Below are 15,620 nucleotides of genomic sequence, written 5' to 3'. Positions count from 1 at the left end.
GACCCAAGACATGCAAGGTTCAAAAGGAATACTGAATATCACTTATTTCAAATATTATGGTCTTTTAAAATTCTTTCGATAGTTTAGCGCCTAGACGTTCGTTTCATTGTGAATAATTGGTCCTGCTTGCTGACCTTGTCGTGTCCTACTGCACAGCGCCCTTGCCCAGGGGCAGGGCTCCCAGGTCTTCGCAGCCAGAGACTGTATTGTGTTTCCTTACAGCTGGCGTACATCGGATACTTGATGCTGTTCAACTATATCGTGCTAGTGAAGATGGAGCGCTGGCCTTCTACCCAGGAATGGATCGTCATTTCCTATATTTTCACCCTGGGAATAGAAAAGATGAGAGAGGTAACCACTTTCCTAAAAGAAAACAGAGGAGAAAGACAGTGGTTAGTTTCCTCTCTGAATGGAGGGGAGTAAGGAAGGTTGGGGTCTAAATTAAGCCGGAAACGATTTCTCTAATGCTGCCACAGAAATAAGGAACTTGATTTTGACCACTAGAGACAAACCTGGGAGGCTTCAGTGTGTGTTTACAAGATTGTCACTTCACGTACGCTTGGGATCTAATCTATATTTTCTGGAGCATCACTCTTGCCCCAAGAAACTTCCAGTTGTCTTCAACACTGTTTACATCTCTCTTTCCTCATCTTGATAAATGTGACTTTTAAATTTTTTTCTACTTAAATTGTTTTTAATCTTTGAATTTTCCACTTTTAATTCCCATTGCAACCCCTTACTTTGGGTCTTTTTGGACCCAGTCTACCAAATACCTATGATTCTGCAAATGCATTTCAGCAGCTCCAGGAGGAACTATGCCTTCGTTAATTTATTCCCTGGCTTATTCCTTCTCAACCTTTATTATCCCCCTGCTGGGCAATAGCCTCTCTACCAGCCCTCGGCAAAGTGAGCATATTTCTTGTCCTTCAGGTTGAGGGTGTGGGTCTCTCTCTTCTCTCCCTCACCCCATCGCATTAAAGAAGCCATCAAAATGCCACCCTCTTGTGACGTACTTGAATTCAAGGCTAACCTTGGCCCATCAGATTCAGAGCCTTTATAATAAATGCAGGCAAGCAGTAGTCCACCAGAGGGCTCTGCAACCCTGCCCAACAGGCTCCCAGAGCTGGTTCCCAAGTCCACAGGGATGGCAGGCTTGTGCAATGTGATTCCTCTGCATTTCCCCCTGAAACTAGTCAGCTGGAGAGACTTTCTGGAAGAATTATTCCCTGTCAAGTCCACTGCATTCTCAAGAGCTCTACTTGCTGTACTATAGTCAGTGGGAAAATATATTGGGCTCCATAGAAAAAATAATTCTTACAAACCCACAAATTCACACTTGCCTTCATTACTGCTGCTTGCTGCTAAATTGCTTCAGTTGTTCCAACTCTTTGCGACCCCATGGACTGTAGCCTGCCAGGCTCCTCTGTCCATGGGATTTTCCAGGTAAGAGTACTGGAGTGGGTTGCCATGCCTCTTTCAGGGGATCTTCTCAACCCAGGGATTGAACCCATATCTGCTATGTCTCCTGAATTGGCAGGTGGGTTCTTTACCACTAGCACCACCTGGGAAATTCCTGCCTTCTTTACTAAGTCAGGTTAAAAGGGCCTTACTATCAGGGCTAAAATGTTCTCCTCCAAGAAAAAGTAGGATCATTTTTAAAAAATATGTATAAATAGTTAAGAGCCCTTCCCTTGGGTTTTTTAACTACCTTGGGATATTTAAATTCTAGCCATCACGCCCCCATTTTGAGAGTCCCATTTTATAAGGAACAGGATTTTTGTTGTTGTTAATGGATTCCTGTCTACTCTCAGGCTTTCCCATTCATAATGCCTTCCACTTCCTGACCAGTGTTGTGTATTCCCCATTTGTAAACTGAAAACAGTAATAAATTCGCTGTGGTCTTTGTGTAGCTCTCTGAGAACTGAGGCTGCTACTGCTAAGGGCTCTGTTGCTGTGAAGTGCCAGCTCGCTGGCTTTGTGATTTAAAGCCTTAGATGCATTTTCCTTCCCCATGATAAGCAGAAAAGGGAAAGGCTAGAGCAGGGAGACTGGAATCTCTCCAGGGACTAGACTAGAAGAAGACAGGGAGCAGTCTGTACTCCACGGACTGTTCTGGAAGAAGCTGCCAAGCCGGCGGGATGCCAGGAATCTCCAGGCTGGCTATCCATTTCTCCTGAGGCGGCATATAACAGCAGGGAGGGCAGAGCCTGGAGCCCGGGGTCAGCAGGGGGTCAACCAAGAGCCCTTGTTTCCGAGGCAGCTGTGGGACGGGAGGCACTGACCACCTAAGTATCTGACCTTTTCCTCTCCAGCCCCATGAGGTTGCCCCTCACCCCACATGCTTGAATGCACTAAAGAAATCCTCAGGTGCCAAGGGTCCCGCCTTGAGCCGCCTCACAGTCAGCACGCAGGCCCTGCAGACCTTAGACGCAAAAGCCTGGAAACAGGAAAAATCTGTAGGCTTCTGCGCCTCCAGGGACCTACAAGGAGGGCTTTGTGGTTTCACGTTCTGCCAACCCCTTCCCGGCACCACATTCTTCTGCGCGGAGTCAGCCCAGCAAGCCGGGTGATCGCGTAATAGCACATAACTGCTGCGCCACGCGTGCTCATCCTCCCACTGGGGCCTCTTCCGGCCACTTGTAAGGTGGATGACGCGGCTGTGAGGGCGTCCCTCTCCACAGCTGTGGGAACTAAGACTCGGGGATTGAGCAAAGTTTCTGCATCCCACAGCTATAAAGGAGAGCTGGGTCTTAAACCAGACTGACCCGGCCTTAGGCCCACCCTGCCCGTGGTTACAAACTGGGCTGCTCCCTGGATCCCAGGGATCCTAAGAGAGGTCTCACCTCATGCACTATGCTTTTATCTGTTTCTATGTTGAGATTTCACAAAGATACTTTCACTGTTTTTTAAAAAATATTTTACTACAAACCTTAGGAGAGTGTGGGCCAAGGGTTAGAGAAACTACCCCTTAGGACACCTACGGGAGCACACACACTGAGTTTGCCTCGTTAGGATGGATGGGGGATGGGGAGCCATCAGGACAACAACTGTAACAGGAATTCCTCAAGGGCTGGACAGTGACTCCAACCTGTGGTCAGCAGCATGACCTGGGAACTTTTAGAAATGTAAATCGTCAGGCCCAGGATCAGGCATATTAAAGCTGAAACTCTAAGGGTGGCGCTCAGGGGACTGCTTTCACCAGCCCTCCAGGTGATTCCAATGCATTCTGAGGGCTAGGGGTTTAGGAATAAGGTACTAGAAGAATGAAGCTACCAGGTAGCTCCTGGTATCTTGCTCAGCCTTTCAAGCCCCAGTCCTGACTTTCTAAGACCACCCTTCCTTACACTTCAGGCCAAGGCAAGCTACTAAAGTCATTGTGAAGATTCAGATCAATAGCTGCAGATTAAACCTGTCCCATCTTTGCACTCCCTTCTTTGAGAGGTCCTGAACTGGGAGAGGGGTGGGTCATGGCTTGAAGAGGTGGAAATCTCAGAGGTAAACACAAATGATTCATGAAGGTAGCCCTGCTACGTAGCTTCACAAGGTTCCTCACACCCTGTGGTACAGAATGGGTGGCAACTCCTGCTATCCAGCTGTGCATTTCATAGAGTGTGGAGCAGCAAAAAGTCCTCTCTGGATTTAAGATAAATCAGAATACCACCCAGCAGTTAAGATATACAAGGGAGTGGATAGTTACTATGGAGTATCTGTACAACAATCAATCAGGCAGTCAACAACTATTTCTTGAGTGTCTCTTATGTAGCAGGCCCTAGGGAACAAAGGGTCTGTCCTCAAAGTTTATAGTTATAGATGAGAGGAGAGATCAAAGGATATTGAGAGGAATGCATGGATAGATGATAGCTAGTTAGCTAGACCAGCATACATACACATGTATGAGGAAGATTTTCAGCGAGTGAAAAAAGTCTTCAAAACATAAATAGGATAATTGGGGATGTGGAGACCACTGCAAGGAGGGTGGTCAAGAAAGTTCTTCTAGGAGGGGGAAATATGAGTGGAGACCTTGAGTATAAGCAGTCACCAGACATGTAAAAATCAGGGAGAGGAAAATGCCCAACAGAAGGAACAAGTACAAATGTCCTGAATATAGAATGGATTTGTTATCTTAAGAGCAGAAGAGGGAGAATATGGTGGGATGTTAAATGAGGCCACCATAAGGAATTTGGATCTTTCTGTATTTGTAATGGAAACCATCAAAAGGCTTAAGTATTCAGTTATCACAATTTGCTCTAGTTTTGCTGTTATTCGTCCATCTCTCATGTCTCTCTTTTTCTTCTAAATTGAGGCTTAATTCACCTGTAAGAAAATGAACAACTCGTAAGGGTACAGCTTGCTGCATTTTTTACCTACCTATACTGCTGCTGCTGCTAAGTCGCTTCAGTTGTGTCCGACTCTGTGCGACCCCATAGACGGCAGCCAACCAGGCTCCCCCGTCCCTGGGATTCTCCAGGCAAGAACACTGGAGTGGGTTGCCATTTCCTTCTCCAATGCATAGAAGTGAAAATTGAAAGTGAAGTCACTCAGTCATGTCCGACTCTTTGCAACCCCATGGACTGCAGCCTACCAGGCTCCTCCATCCATGGGATTCTCCAGGCAAGAGTACTGGAGTGGGGTGCCATTGCCCTCTCCGTTACCTACCTATACAAGTGTGTAATCACCACCCAGATCATGGCTTAGGCTTTTAAAGGTCTTTCTGGGGGCTGCTCAGAGGCTGGCTAGGCAACAGTGATGGCCGGGATACCAGTTAGAAGGCTATTGCAGTCATCTGGGTGATGGGATGGGGCTTAGGAGAGGGGGACAGCAGTGGGGGTGGTGAGAAGAGGTCCCACTAGGTTGTATTTGGAAATAGAGCTGATATGTTGATGCAGAGGACATGGGTGTGAAAGAGGGGAATGAAGGAATCCTCCTAAGTTAGTGGCCTGAGTAACTCAACATGGTGATACTGTTTACTGAGATGGAGAAGAATTTTGGAGATTTGCAGTGTATTAGGAATCAATACCGGAGAGGGCAATGGCACCCCACTCCAGTACTCTTGCCTGGAAAATCCATGGACAGAGGAGCCTGGTAGGCTGCAGTCCATGGGGTCACTAAGAGTTGGGAACGACTTGAGCGACTTCACTTTCACTTTTCACTTTCATGCATTGGAGAAGGAAATGGCAACCCACTCCAGTGTTCTTGCCTGGAGAATCCCAGGGGTGGTGGAGCCTGGTGGGCTGCCACCTATGGGGTCGTACAGAGTCAGACACGACTGAAGCGACTTAGCAGCAGCAGCAGCAGGAATCAATAATTTTATAGCAAAACTCTAATGTGTGTCTTAGAATTATAAGGCATCCTAAAGGGTCAAACTTACTGCTTATGTACAACTGAGCTAAGCTTAGGTCATCCAGAGCCTCTTGAATAGATACAGGTAGACAAAGAAAAGCTACTAATGTCAGCTCACAGACCAAGCACTTTCCAACTGGGCTGAAAATACAGACAGAAATCAAACCTAACCTCACTCTCTTTCCTGACTTTTAGATTTTGATGTCAGAGCCAGGAAAGTTGCTACAAAAAGTGAAGGTGTGGTTGCAAGAGTACTGGAATGTCACAGACCTCATAGCCATCCTTCTGTTCTCTGTTGGAATGATTCTTCGTCTCCAAGACCAACCCTTCAGGAGTGATGGGAGGGTCATCTATTGTGTGAACATCATTTATTGGTACATTCGTCTATTAGACATCTTCGGCGTGAACAAGTATTTGGGCCCATATGTGATGATGATTGGAAAAATGGTAAGCAGGGTCATCTGATTCCATGTTATAAGTCCTCAGAGGAGGAGTGGTTATCATAGGAAGAGGGAAATCATTCATTTGGGCCTTCCATCCCTGTCTGAGATGGCCCTAAGGTGTTTTATTTTTTAATTCCTTTCACGTGTTCAGAAGTTTGACTTCATCTATATACATAATTGGAGAATTCACTATCACTCACTCACTCACTGACAAATAAACATCATCTATTTTGTGCTGGGCACCTGAGTGGGAATTGAGTATGTAAAGATCCTCACTCAGTGAGATAGATGATGAGAGAAAGCGGGTGGTAACTACCATATGGTGTGAGAATGCTGTAACAGAATGTGTATGGAATGCCACAGGGACATGAGGTTGATCAGAGAAGGCTTCATGTGGACGTCACATTTTAGCTGGATATTGGAGAAGATATGGATATCCACTCTCAATGTTTAACCAATTCCTTTTTTCTTAATGAAGTTCTAAAAAAAATGTCTTCTCTGTACACAGATGGAAGAAAAGCCAGTTTAAGATGAGATGAATTATGTTGAGTTTGAGTTGAACATTAGGTTCTGTCAATATATCATGTGTTTTGTTACATTACTGGAAAATGATGTGTTAAAAACTAGGTTCCAGAATGATATTCCTACTTATTCTTAAAAAAAAAAAAAAAAAAGAATCCCAAGTGCCAAGCTAATATGCTTCCCCACATATGGCTTTGGACTTGTTCCAGTATCCCTGGACCATACACTAATTTCTAGACTTTTCTCCATAAAGGCTGAGCCCTCACAGGACAGCAACAGTGTGAATCTGAAAAGGCACCAGTAAATCAGCTCTCTCTCCAAACTCAGAAGAGGAGGAATCAGAACCTGATGCTCAGAAACTGGGTGCTTTTATCAGTTAAACCATACACCTCTTACAAAGAGAGGGAGAATTTGAATCTAAAAGAAAAGGGTTATGAGACCTTGAGCAATTTTTTAACAACTCTTTGAGATGCAGTTTACTCATTTCCAAGTAGTAATAATACATGCAAATCTCATAAGGTTGCAGTGATAATTAGAAATAACATATGCTAAGTGGGCAACTGTGTTTGATTCACAGTAGGAAGTTGATAAACTGTATTTTTTATGATTGTTAAAGTACAATGGAAAAAACTGAGATACTTATTTGCTCCATTCCTAATCCTTTTGAACAAAAGCTTGGTGTTTATAATACCAGCATTGTTTAGAGAGAATATCACAAAGCCTTGAGTTCAGTAGTGAATCTTGAATTCAGTAGTGAAAGCGAAAGTCACTCAGTAGTGTCTGACTCTTTGCAACCGCATGGACTATACAGTCCGTGGAATTCTGCAGGCAAGAATGCTGGAGTGGGTAACCTTTCCCTTCTCCAGGGTATCTTCCCAACCCAGGGATCGAACCCAGGTCTGCCACATTGCAGGCAGATTCTTTACCAGCTGAGCCACAAGGGAAGCCCAAGAATACTGAAGTGGGCAGCTTATTTATTTTTTAATTGGAGGATCATAATGAATTCAGTAAGCTTAATTAACTTCCAATTTTAAAAAAAAGCTTGAGTTACTTACCCAAAACTGAATCCCAATCCCTTTGAGAGGTTTTTGACTAGAAAACAAATCTGTATCTTATTATATAACATTACCTCTTCTCTCATTGTACTTTAGTATTGAATTTGAGATGGCGGTGAAAATGTCCACATCTAAAAGCAGAATCTCCACCTAGTCTATGGGAGAGGTTTAGGAGACAGGATCTGTTAGTTCTCCACACAATTTATATATAACAATGTGTAGATGTATGAATTTTCTGGACAGAGGGGAAAAGGTTCTATGAGACTGTCAAATATATTTTCAAATGTACCCAGTGAAAGTGAAGAAAGAACAGCTACAAAATTAAGCCAAGTTTTCTCGACCTTGACACTGTTGCTACTTTGGACTAGATAATTCTTTGTTGGGGGTGGGGTGGGCTGTCCTGTGCATCATAGGGTGTTTAGCAGCATCCTTGGCCTCTACCCACTGGGTGTCAGTGATATGTGTGTGCATGAGCACATGCACGTGTGTGTATGCACATACACACGTAACAACAACATTTCCAGATATTGCTATATGTCCCCGCAGAGCAAGTTGCCTTCTGTTGAGAACCACTGTGTTATGCAAGTACATTATCTGATGGGTTGTTGTTCCTAATTGATCATTACCTTATTTCAGTAAATAAAATTAGGAAGGACTCAAACCAGGCATATTACTTTTAAGAGGTTGGGTCACATTTAAATACTTGAAATAATTAAAGTCACTCTAATGCCCCACGTGCATTTTAAAATTCATCTCTATATTTTTAATAATGACATAATTATTTCCCCAGTTTTGATAAGAATGAAACCTTACCATGGAGTGAGCAAGAGAGATGTACTGCATTTTTCTACATTCTAACTTATTCTTAACTAGTTAGTGAAATCATTCATAAGTAGAAAATGAGTATATTTGGGGACTTTGTTGTCTTTCTAGGGATTTTAAGATAATTAGTTCAGTAATTGAGCCACTGATCCAGAAGATAGGTAAACTATGCCTATAGAATTATCAGTGAGCCAGGTGGACTGCCAGAGTGGAAGTGAAATATGCCTAGATGTGATTATTCCAAAAGCCCCTATTTAATATTAAATAGTGAAGTAACTTACCTGGTCCAGGCACAACTGAAGGCAGCTAAGGTACTTGGACTCAGTACTGGTTAAGTATGTTTCCAACTGATCTTCAGCTCTAGAATAACTTAATAGAACTCTAACCTCTTTTCCTTCATATTCCACTTCTCAGTGGTTCTCTAAGCCTAGTACTAAGTTATACCACTTACGTAATGTGAATAAAAATAACATAAATAGGTATCATTTACTATGCACCAAATACCATGTCAGACATGTCAATCATCATTACAATCCCATGAAATAGGCTTTAGTTTATTCATCTCACAATTGAACAGATTAAAACTGACCAAGAAACAAAGGCTTCAAACTCCTCTCTCACTCCACAGCGTGACCTTTTTTCAATTCTAATAATAAGAATAATACATTAACTTTTACCAAGAACTACCCACATTGTTTCACACCTTATATCATTTAATCCTTACAAAAATAATATGCATCATTACTGTTATGATTATTATCCCTCCTTTACAAATTAAAAGAAAAAAACCAAGATCAAGCAACATGCCCAAGATCACCTAGTTGTTTTTGCTAGCAGAGCCAAGGCGAGACTTCAGGTATTCTGACGCCTGAGGACACATGCTTAACCACTGCAGTATATGCTCTCCTCTATACAACCCAACCGGAGGATGTTTAAAAGAATGAGAGACAATCAGCACTCTTCATATTGAACCAATTTGACAATTTTGGTTTAAAAGCAGAAGCCAGACCCCAGTTCTGACAATGTCTTGTTTCTGTAGTTCACTCCAACAGACATCAGTATTTATATGGAAGTTATGACGCCTTTGAAATATGTGAAGTTGAGTGTTTGGGAACAGTGTTTGTTTGATTGTTTTGACCCTTTGAATAGGTATTACGATCAAGCTAAATGGAAACAGTCCTGAGAAATTAGATTAGAACAGTTGCTGTATTTACTGGCTGAATTTTCTTGGATCAAACTAGGTCCTAAATCTCATAAGTAAACACCTTCCTCTCCCCACCCACCTTTTAATCAGTCTAAATAAACATAACAGAAAGGACCCTTTTGTGCTTTTTCATTAATAGAACTTTTTGTAAATAAATGATGAAAGAATTTTGCAAGATAAGAGAGAGAGGGGATGAGAAACAGACCCATGTTTCCTATAAAACTGCTGACTCATTTTAAGAGTTCTGAGGCTACTAAGTTGTGAAAAGAATAGCATATATTTTTAAGGACAGTGAACAGATATGAATGAACATCAAATTTTGAGATATTTAATTTCAAAGTCAGACAGTACTTGAGAGATTTTGAAGTTGCCTTGCAAGTTGATTAATTAACCTAAAATGTATTGAGCCCCTAGTGTCCTGAGGCCTACAGGAAGGCTGTAATGTTTTAATTCCAGTAACTGGCACCATGGAATGTATCCTTGCAAAATGAAATTTAAAACTAATTTAAAGCCTTCATTGCCACTGATAAAATTATCATCGGTCTTTCTTTGTGAAGGGGCATTCCTTCAGGAAATTTGATATCCAAGAGAAGATAGTCTTTTGTATTAGGTGGTTTTATGCAAGGAATAGAAACCAATCTCCTACTAACTTAAGCCCATGAGGGATGACTTGATTTACAGCAGGATGGAAGCTACTGCACCCAGGCCCCCAACCACCATCACAACCCAGTCTCCTTCCCTGGAATACCTGCTTCATTCACTCTGATCTGTTTCCGTAGTGGGAAACAGCCTTAGACACCCTGAATTCACTTTATTACAGAGAGAGCAAGGGAACTTCTCTCCCTACTTCAGTTAAAAAAAAATCCAAAGAAAGATTCTGGTTGGCCTGTCTTGTGTCACATCCCTGCCTCCTGTCACTGTTGCCAGACAGCAAGTTACCATGATTAACCCATCCTGGAAAAGACACCTACCTTTAGGGCCAAAATGGGTGGGAAAAACAAACAAACAGTTTCTGAAAGAAGGAGGCAATGGGTTCTGGCCAGGCAAAATAATAGTTTTTGCATCCTCATCTATTTTCGGTGATAAAAGGAAAGTAATTTGGCATATGAGAAACAGATCCCAGATAACATGTATCATGAAAACAAGCAAAAAAGAAAGAAAGAAAGAGGAACAAGAGATAGCATTGTACTTGAATGGAGTCAAATACAAGTCAAGAATTTTATGAACATGTCAAGATGAAAATCCAGCATTTCAACATCAAGCACAGAAGTAGGCCATTAGGCTACCTGATTCTAATTCCTACAAAAAACACCCTCTGTAATTGATAGGATATAATGCAGAATAAAGAGCAGAAAGAGTGGTTCTCTGAGAGACTGGTTTGTGGTAGAAAACTGTGCAATGAGGTGGGGGCACAAGAATAAGGCAGTTTAAGATGGATATTTGGGTTGTCTGAGTCTTGTTTACAAATAATTACTCTCTTGGGCTTTTCAGCTCTTGATAAAGCCTTTCAGAATTTGGAGAATTTACAGCATGGCAATAGTTGTCAAAATAGTTCAACTATCCCAGTTCCAACTTTGCTAAGAAGAAAGAGACCCAGCAAGGACATTTGTCTTTCCCAGGAGCAGAAAAAATGTTAGTGCTACATTCATAGGCTCCAGCTTCTGTGTCATATGATTCTCATGCCTAGTCACGACTAGGTCCCACAGAAAACAATGGAAGATGAAGGGGTTCTATTGTACATGTGCTTTTTCTTTTTAAACGATTTTCTTAGTAATTGTAAAGAGTTGTTGGACATTGGTTTCAGTAGACCAAGTGGTTACCTGATTACAGCTCCCTGTCTCAACATCCCTTATCAGCAGTCTCAAAAGTGAACCAAGTTTTCCATCAGCGTCAGCATCACAGGAATACTCAGTCATTCTGGTTTTCATTTGTTTCTCCCTCTGCTTCCCCCTGCTTCCAGATGATAGACATGATGTACTTTGTCATCATTATGCTGGTGGTGCTCATGAGTTTTGGGGTCGCCAGGCAAGCCATCCTCTTTCCCAATGAGGAGCCATCATGGAAACTGGCCAAGAACATCTTCTACATGCCCTACTGGATGATTTATGGGGAAGTGTTTGCGGACCAGATAGACCGTAAGCAAGTTTATGATTCTCATACACCAAAGTCAGGTATTTAACTTTAATTGGGTCATATCTTTTCCAAGTTCATTTGTTTGTTCTCAATAAATGGCTCAAGATAGAGGACTGATTCCTAGCTTGCTATCTTGGAGGAAAAAAAAAAACATTTATAGAAGGTGAATATACAATTTTAGCAAAGTAGTCCTCGGGTGTTTTTTCAGGTATGTCCTTCCTGTGACATCTGGTGTGCCAAATTTGACCAAGAATGGACCATTTTAAAAGATCTAAATTCCTTGGGAATTCAAAATCCTGGGGGCCATGTGTTGAATATTTCAATATTAAAAGTATATTATATCATTACTCCCCATCCTTATCCTAGCCTTTAAAAAATAAATTCCTTGGGTTTGACTTCAGGACAAATAAACAATTCTCAATTTCACCATCAGAATTCAAGAGTGAGGGCAAACAGCTGCGTGGTGTTTTCCTTGCACTGGAAACTATTCTCCAGCTCCTTTTCCCACTGTCTTAAATTATGTGCTATTGAGACTCAAAAGAAGCTAGTATTCATTGCCTGGAAGTATGGAAAATGCCTTAGGTTATAAACTGAGTTGCTTGCTTATAAATGCCAGAAAAAAAAAAATGGTATCTATATCATGAAGTGACTCATTGTGGGGAGTGAGTGCCAGCAGGCCCCCGATGCTTCATGCCCTAATAGATGCTGATTCTCTGTAATAAACACCCTTCTTATACAGAGCTTGAAGATAGTTGTATCCTATGAGTCTGTTCCAGCATTTTATTTGGACCAAATGTCAGGGCACACCAAGCATTGGGAAATTATTTGGGAAGAAACTTCAGAAAAGAAATATCTTTCATTGTGGAGGAGTTGAATCCCAGGAGCAACCATTTCTCATTTTCCCTGAGGAGTTTAGCTCTAGAAATAACATCCTTCCACCATTGTTGAATTAACATTTTTCTAACATTTTTTGCTGACAGGCCAGCCATCTGAGCTCTGGACTGTGGACACGGATTACAGTTATATAACTAGATAGTATAGCTTATAAAGAACAGGAGCAAAAACTAGTCGGCATCCCCCAACACCCACCCCTGCCAGTTTTAGGTAGGACTAAGACTAGGGAAATAAGGACAAATGACCTAAAAGTGTGAGTCCTACAGGCCTGTGAAGAGTATGTGTACAGTAGCCACAGAACACACTAGTCTGTCATTTTCCCTTCCATGATGAGTTTTGAACAAATACTCTTTTCTTCTCAAAATGAGTTATCTGAGGCAAGAAGGTTTTTTTGGAACACCTAATTGGAACAAATACCCATTTCATGAGACTTAGCCAACTCACTGAGTAAAAATTCTAACTCCATCTCCCAGTTGGAATATCTTTGACAATGTGCAGCCTTCACCAAGACAGCTTTCCAGGGACTGGGGGAAACTCTTTTGAATTGATTCTTTCAAATGGTCCCTGAAGGCAACATAACACTCGAAAGCCCACCTGTGATCATTCTTCTCAGCAATTAAATGTACTATTTTTCCCCAACAATTTGCTTTTCCACTTACATTATTTTGCTTTTCCTATCTCTCCTTTCTTCCCCTATGAGATTAAGCCCCCATAGGTCTGTTGACAATATGACATTTTGGGATGGGAGAAAGAGGGAGGTGTAGGTGTGCTTTATGAGTGGGATTCTGTCCGTCCATCTACAAGTGGCCATTTATTGATGTTGTACTATGAACACAGCCTAGTGCAACAAACACCACCATTTGGCTGAATCAGAGGATCTATTGTTATTTTAAAGAAGGGCTGATTGTAGTTTAGAACTTGGAAAAACCCTGGAGATGGAAGTGTGGTGTTTTGTGTGAGTGAAGTATGAAAATAGATGTGCCACGTTGTTGAGTAGACCTGTGATGCCCTATGTGTGTGAGAATAAATTTCTACCCCGTATCCTACATACCCCAGTATGTAGCCAACCCAGCCTTGGATGGATGCAACCTTCATGACTCCCTTCCCCCAACCACTTACCTTCCGTTTTGATGTTCTGAAATTGGCTACAGTAGTAGCCACTGTTCTAAGCTAAATCAGCCAGTTTATTGTCTAGAGTGCTAAGGAGTATTTGTCCTTTCTCAAATGGGTATAGAAAGTGAAAGTGAAGTCTCTCAGTCATGTCCGACTCTCTGCAACCCCATGGACTATACTTATAGCCCACCAGGCTCCTCCATCCATGGGATTCTCCAGGCAGGAATACTGGAGTCAGGTTGCCATGTCCTTCTCCAGGGTATCTTCCTGACCCAGGGATCAAACCCGGGTCTCCCACATTGTGGGCAGACGCTTTACCCTCTGAGCCACCAGGGTATAGAAGGCTGCCCCCAAATCTGTCATTAAATTTGGCCTGTGTCATTGAATATCCCTGTCCTCTAAATGATTCGATTTCCATGTTGTGGCACTGAGTGGGCCCAAGGGAGATTGGGTGACAGCCCCGCCCTGTCATTCAGAACTGCCCAGGAGACTCGGTACCGAGCTGTTTGAGAAAGGTACAAATCGTTTATGCTGCCCTGCGGTGTCTTGCCTCTTTTCTGTGCCATGCCCAGGTTGGTTTGTGAAGCATGTGTTCAGGCTAATTGGATCTCATATCCACCTAGACTGCCAGGGTCCACCAGCCCCATCCTGTGGACGTGCCCTGTGGGGGCCTCTCCAAGCACTGCTCATTCTTGCACACCTTTTCAGAGGGACTCATTTATAACATAATGCACGCGCTCCATATCTAACTCTTTTTGTTTTTAGCTGCAAAAGTGCTGAAGCCATTTCATATTGCAGAAATAATCTTTCTTAATTGGAATGAATGTATTATATGTGATTGTATAATGGGGGCCGTGGGGTGGTGGGGAGGTTATTAACATTTGTCCCACACCTCAGAAGGGAGGACAACTTTAAATGCTCTCACTTCTGGGAAACAGTGTTACCCAACTATAGATTTTTAAAATACATTTCATTTTTTTCTTGTAGGTTGTCCTAAACCCAGAGAATATCAATAAGGCCAAAAAAAAAAAGCTAGAATGAAACTTCTAAGGTTACTTTCCAAATGTGCTCAAAGATTAAAAGGGAAAAGAGGAAAAAAAAAAAAAAAAAAGGAGTGTAAATTCCCAAAATGACTTTTCACCTCTGAGCCAGGTTGGATGAACACAAATGATAGTCCAGCCTTAATCTCAATTTATATTTAGCAGCTGAAACATTTGCTTTGGTGTTGAGAGCAGAAGTGAGTGTTAAAACATGATTGGAAACAGCAGATAATAAAACTCAGGAAAGGAGAGTGACAATCTGCTCTGTCTAGACAGCTTTGCCAAACACCCTGATTAACTGATGGGGGTTGAACTTGCCATCATTGTCTGATTGGTTGGTTCCTGGTTGGTTTTTTTGTTTTTTTGTTTTTTTTTTTTTGAATAGCCCCAAAGCATCTCAGGTGTCTGTGCTATATATACCAGCTCTCTAAGACCCAATCTATGGGCTACCATGAGGGAATTTGGTTGCTAAAAGTGTTGCTACCGAATGATGGCATCCTTCTGGGGCTCTCATCAAATGAACCCTGTTGCATGGCTTCTGAGAGCTGGTCAGGATCCCACTGGAGCCTGAGGGGAAAAAAGCCACTTAAGAGAAGAGGAGGTACAGAATAAATTTTCAGCACATTCACTCCAAGGCTGGGGCAAAACTAAAATTAGACGGATTCTAGCCATCTGAGAAATCTACTTTTACGTTTTGGTGTGTGAGGTGCTTGGAAATACACCTTTATTGGTGGAGAAAATAGGGTGTCTCTGGCTTCCTCAAGTCTCTGAATGAAGGAGACTTCCCGTTATTTACAGGGCATCCTTGTGTTGCGTGCTGTACACACAGATTCTCCAGGCTGTACCAGGGCAGGGGGAAAATGAATCATGCTCTTGAATGCATTAAATCAGCATCTAAATTTAGTCCTTCTTTCTGTCTCTCTGAGTATTTTCACAAGTTTGGTTAGTAATGTGAAAGCAGAACGTCCAAAACTTACTTTCTACCATGACAACTTATTATTTGGTCGTTTCTAGTCACCCTAAATTAACTATCCAACCTACTTAGTGCATAGAT

At 42.2% G+C, this 15,620-nt stretch overlaps 1 protein-coding gene across 7 annotated transcripts in view; it reads left to right on the top strand.

Moving 5' to 3' along the window:
- The window catches only part of TRPM3 (transient receptor potential cation channel subfamily M member 3), a 612,207-nt gene that overhangs the window by 537,042 nt on the left and 59,545 nt on the right, over positions 1-15,620 (top strand). For all 7 annotated transcript variants that reach the window (XM_070794649.1, XM_070794646.1, XM_070794648.1 and 4 more), the window contains 3 exons: positions 223-351; positions 5,536-5,787; positions 11,347-11,521. In XM_070794649.1, coding sequence (XP_070650750.1) covers positions 223-351; positions 5,536-5,787; positions 11,347-11,521 — 556 coding nt within the window. The remainder of the gene's footprint in view (positions 1-222; positions 352-5,535; positions 5,788-11,346; positions 11,522-15,620) is intronic.

Source organism: Bos indicus, chromosome 8 (assembly GCF_029378745.1).
Source record: "Bos indicus isolate NIAB-ARS_2022 breed Sahiwal x Tharparkar chromosome 8, NIAB-ARS_B.indTharparkar_mat_pri_1.0, whole genome shotgun sequence".
NCBI lineage: Eukaryota > Metazoa > Chordata > Mammalia > Artiodactyla > Bovidae > Bos > Bos indicus.
Note: the sequence above shows the minus strand (reverse complement) of the source record. Positions and strands in the feature narration are given on the sequence as shown.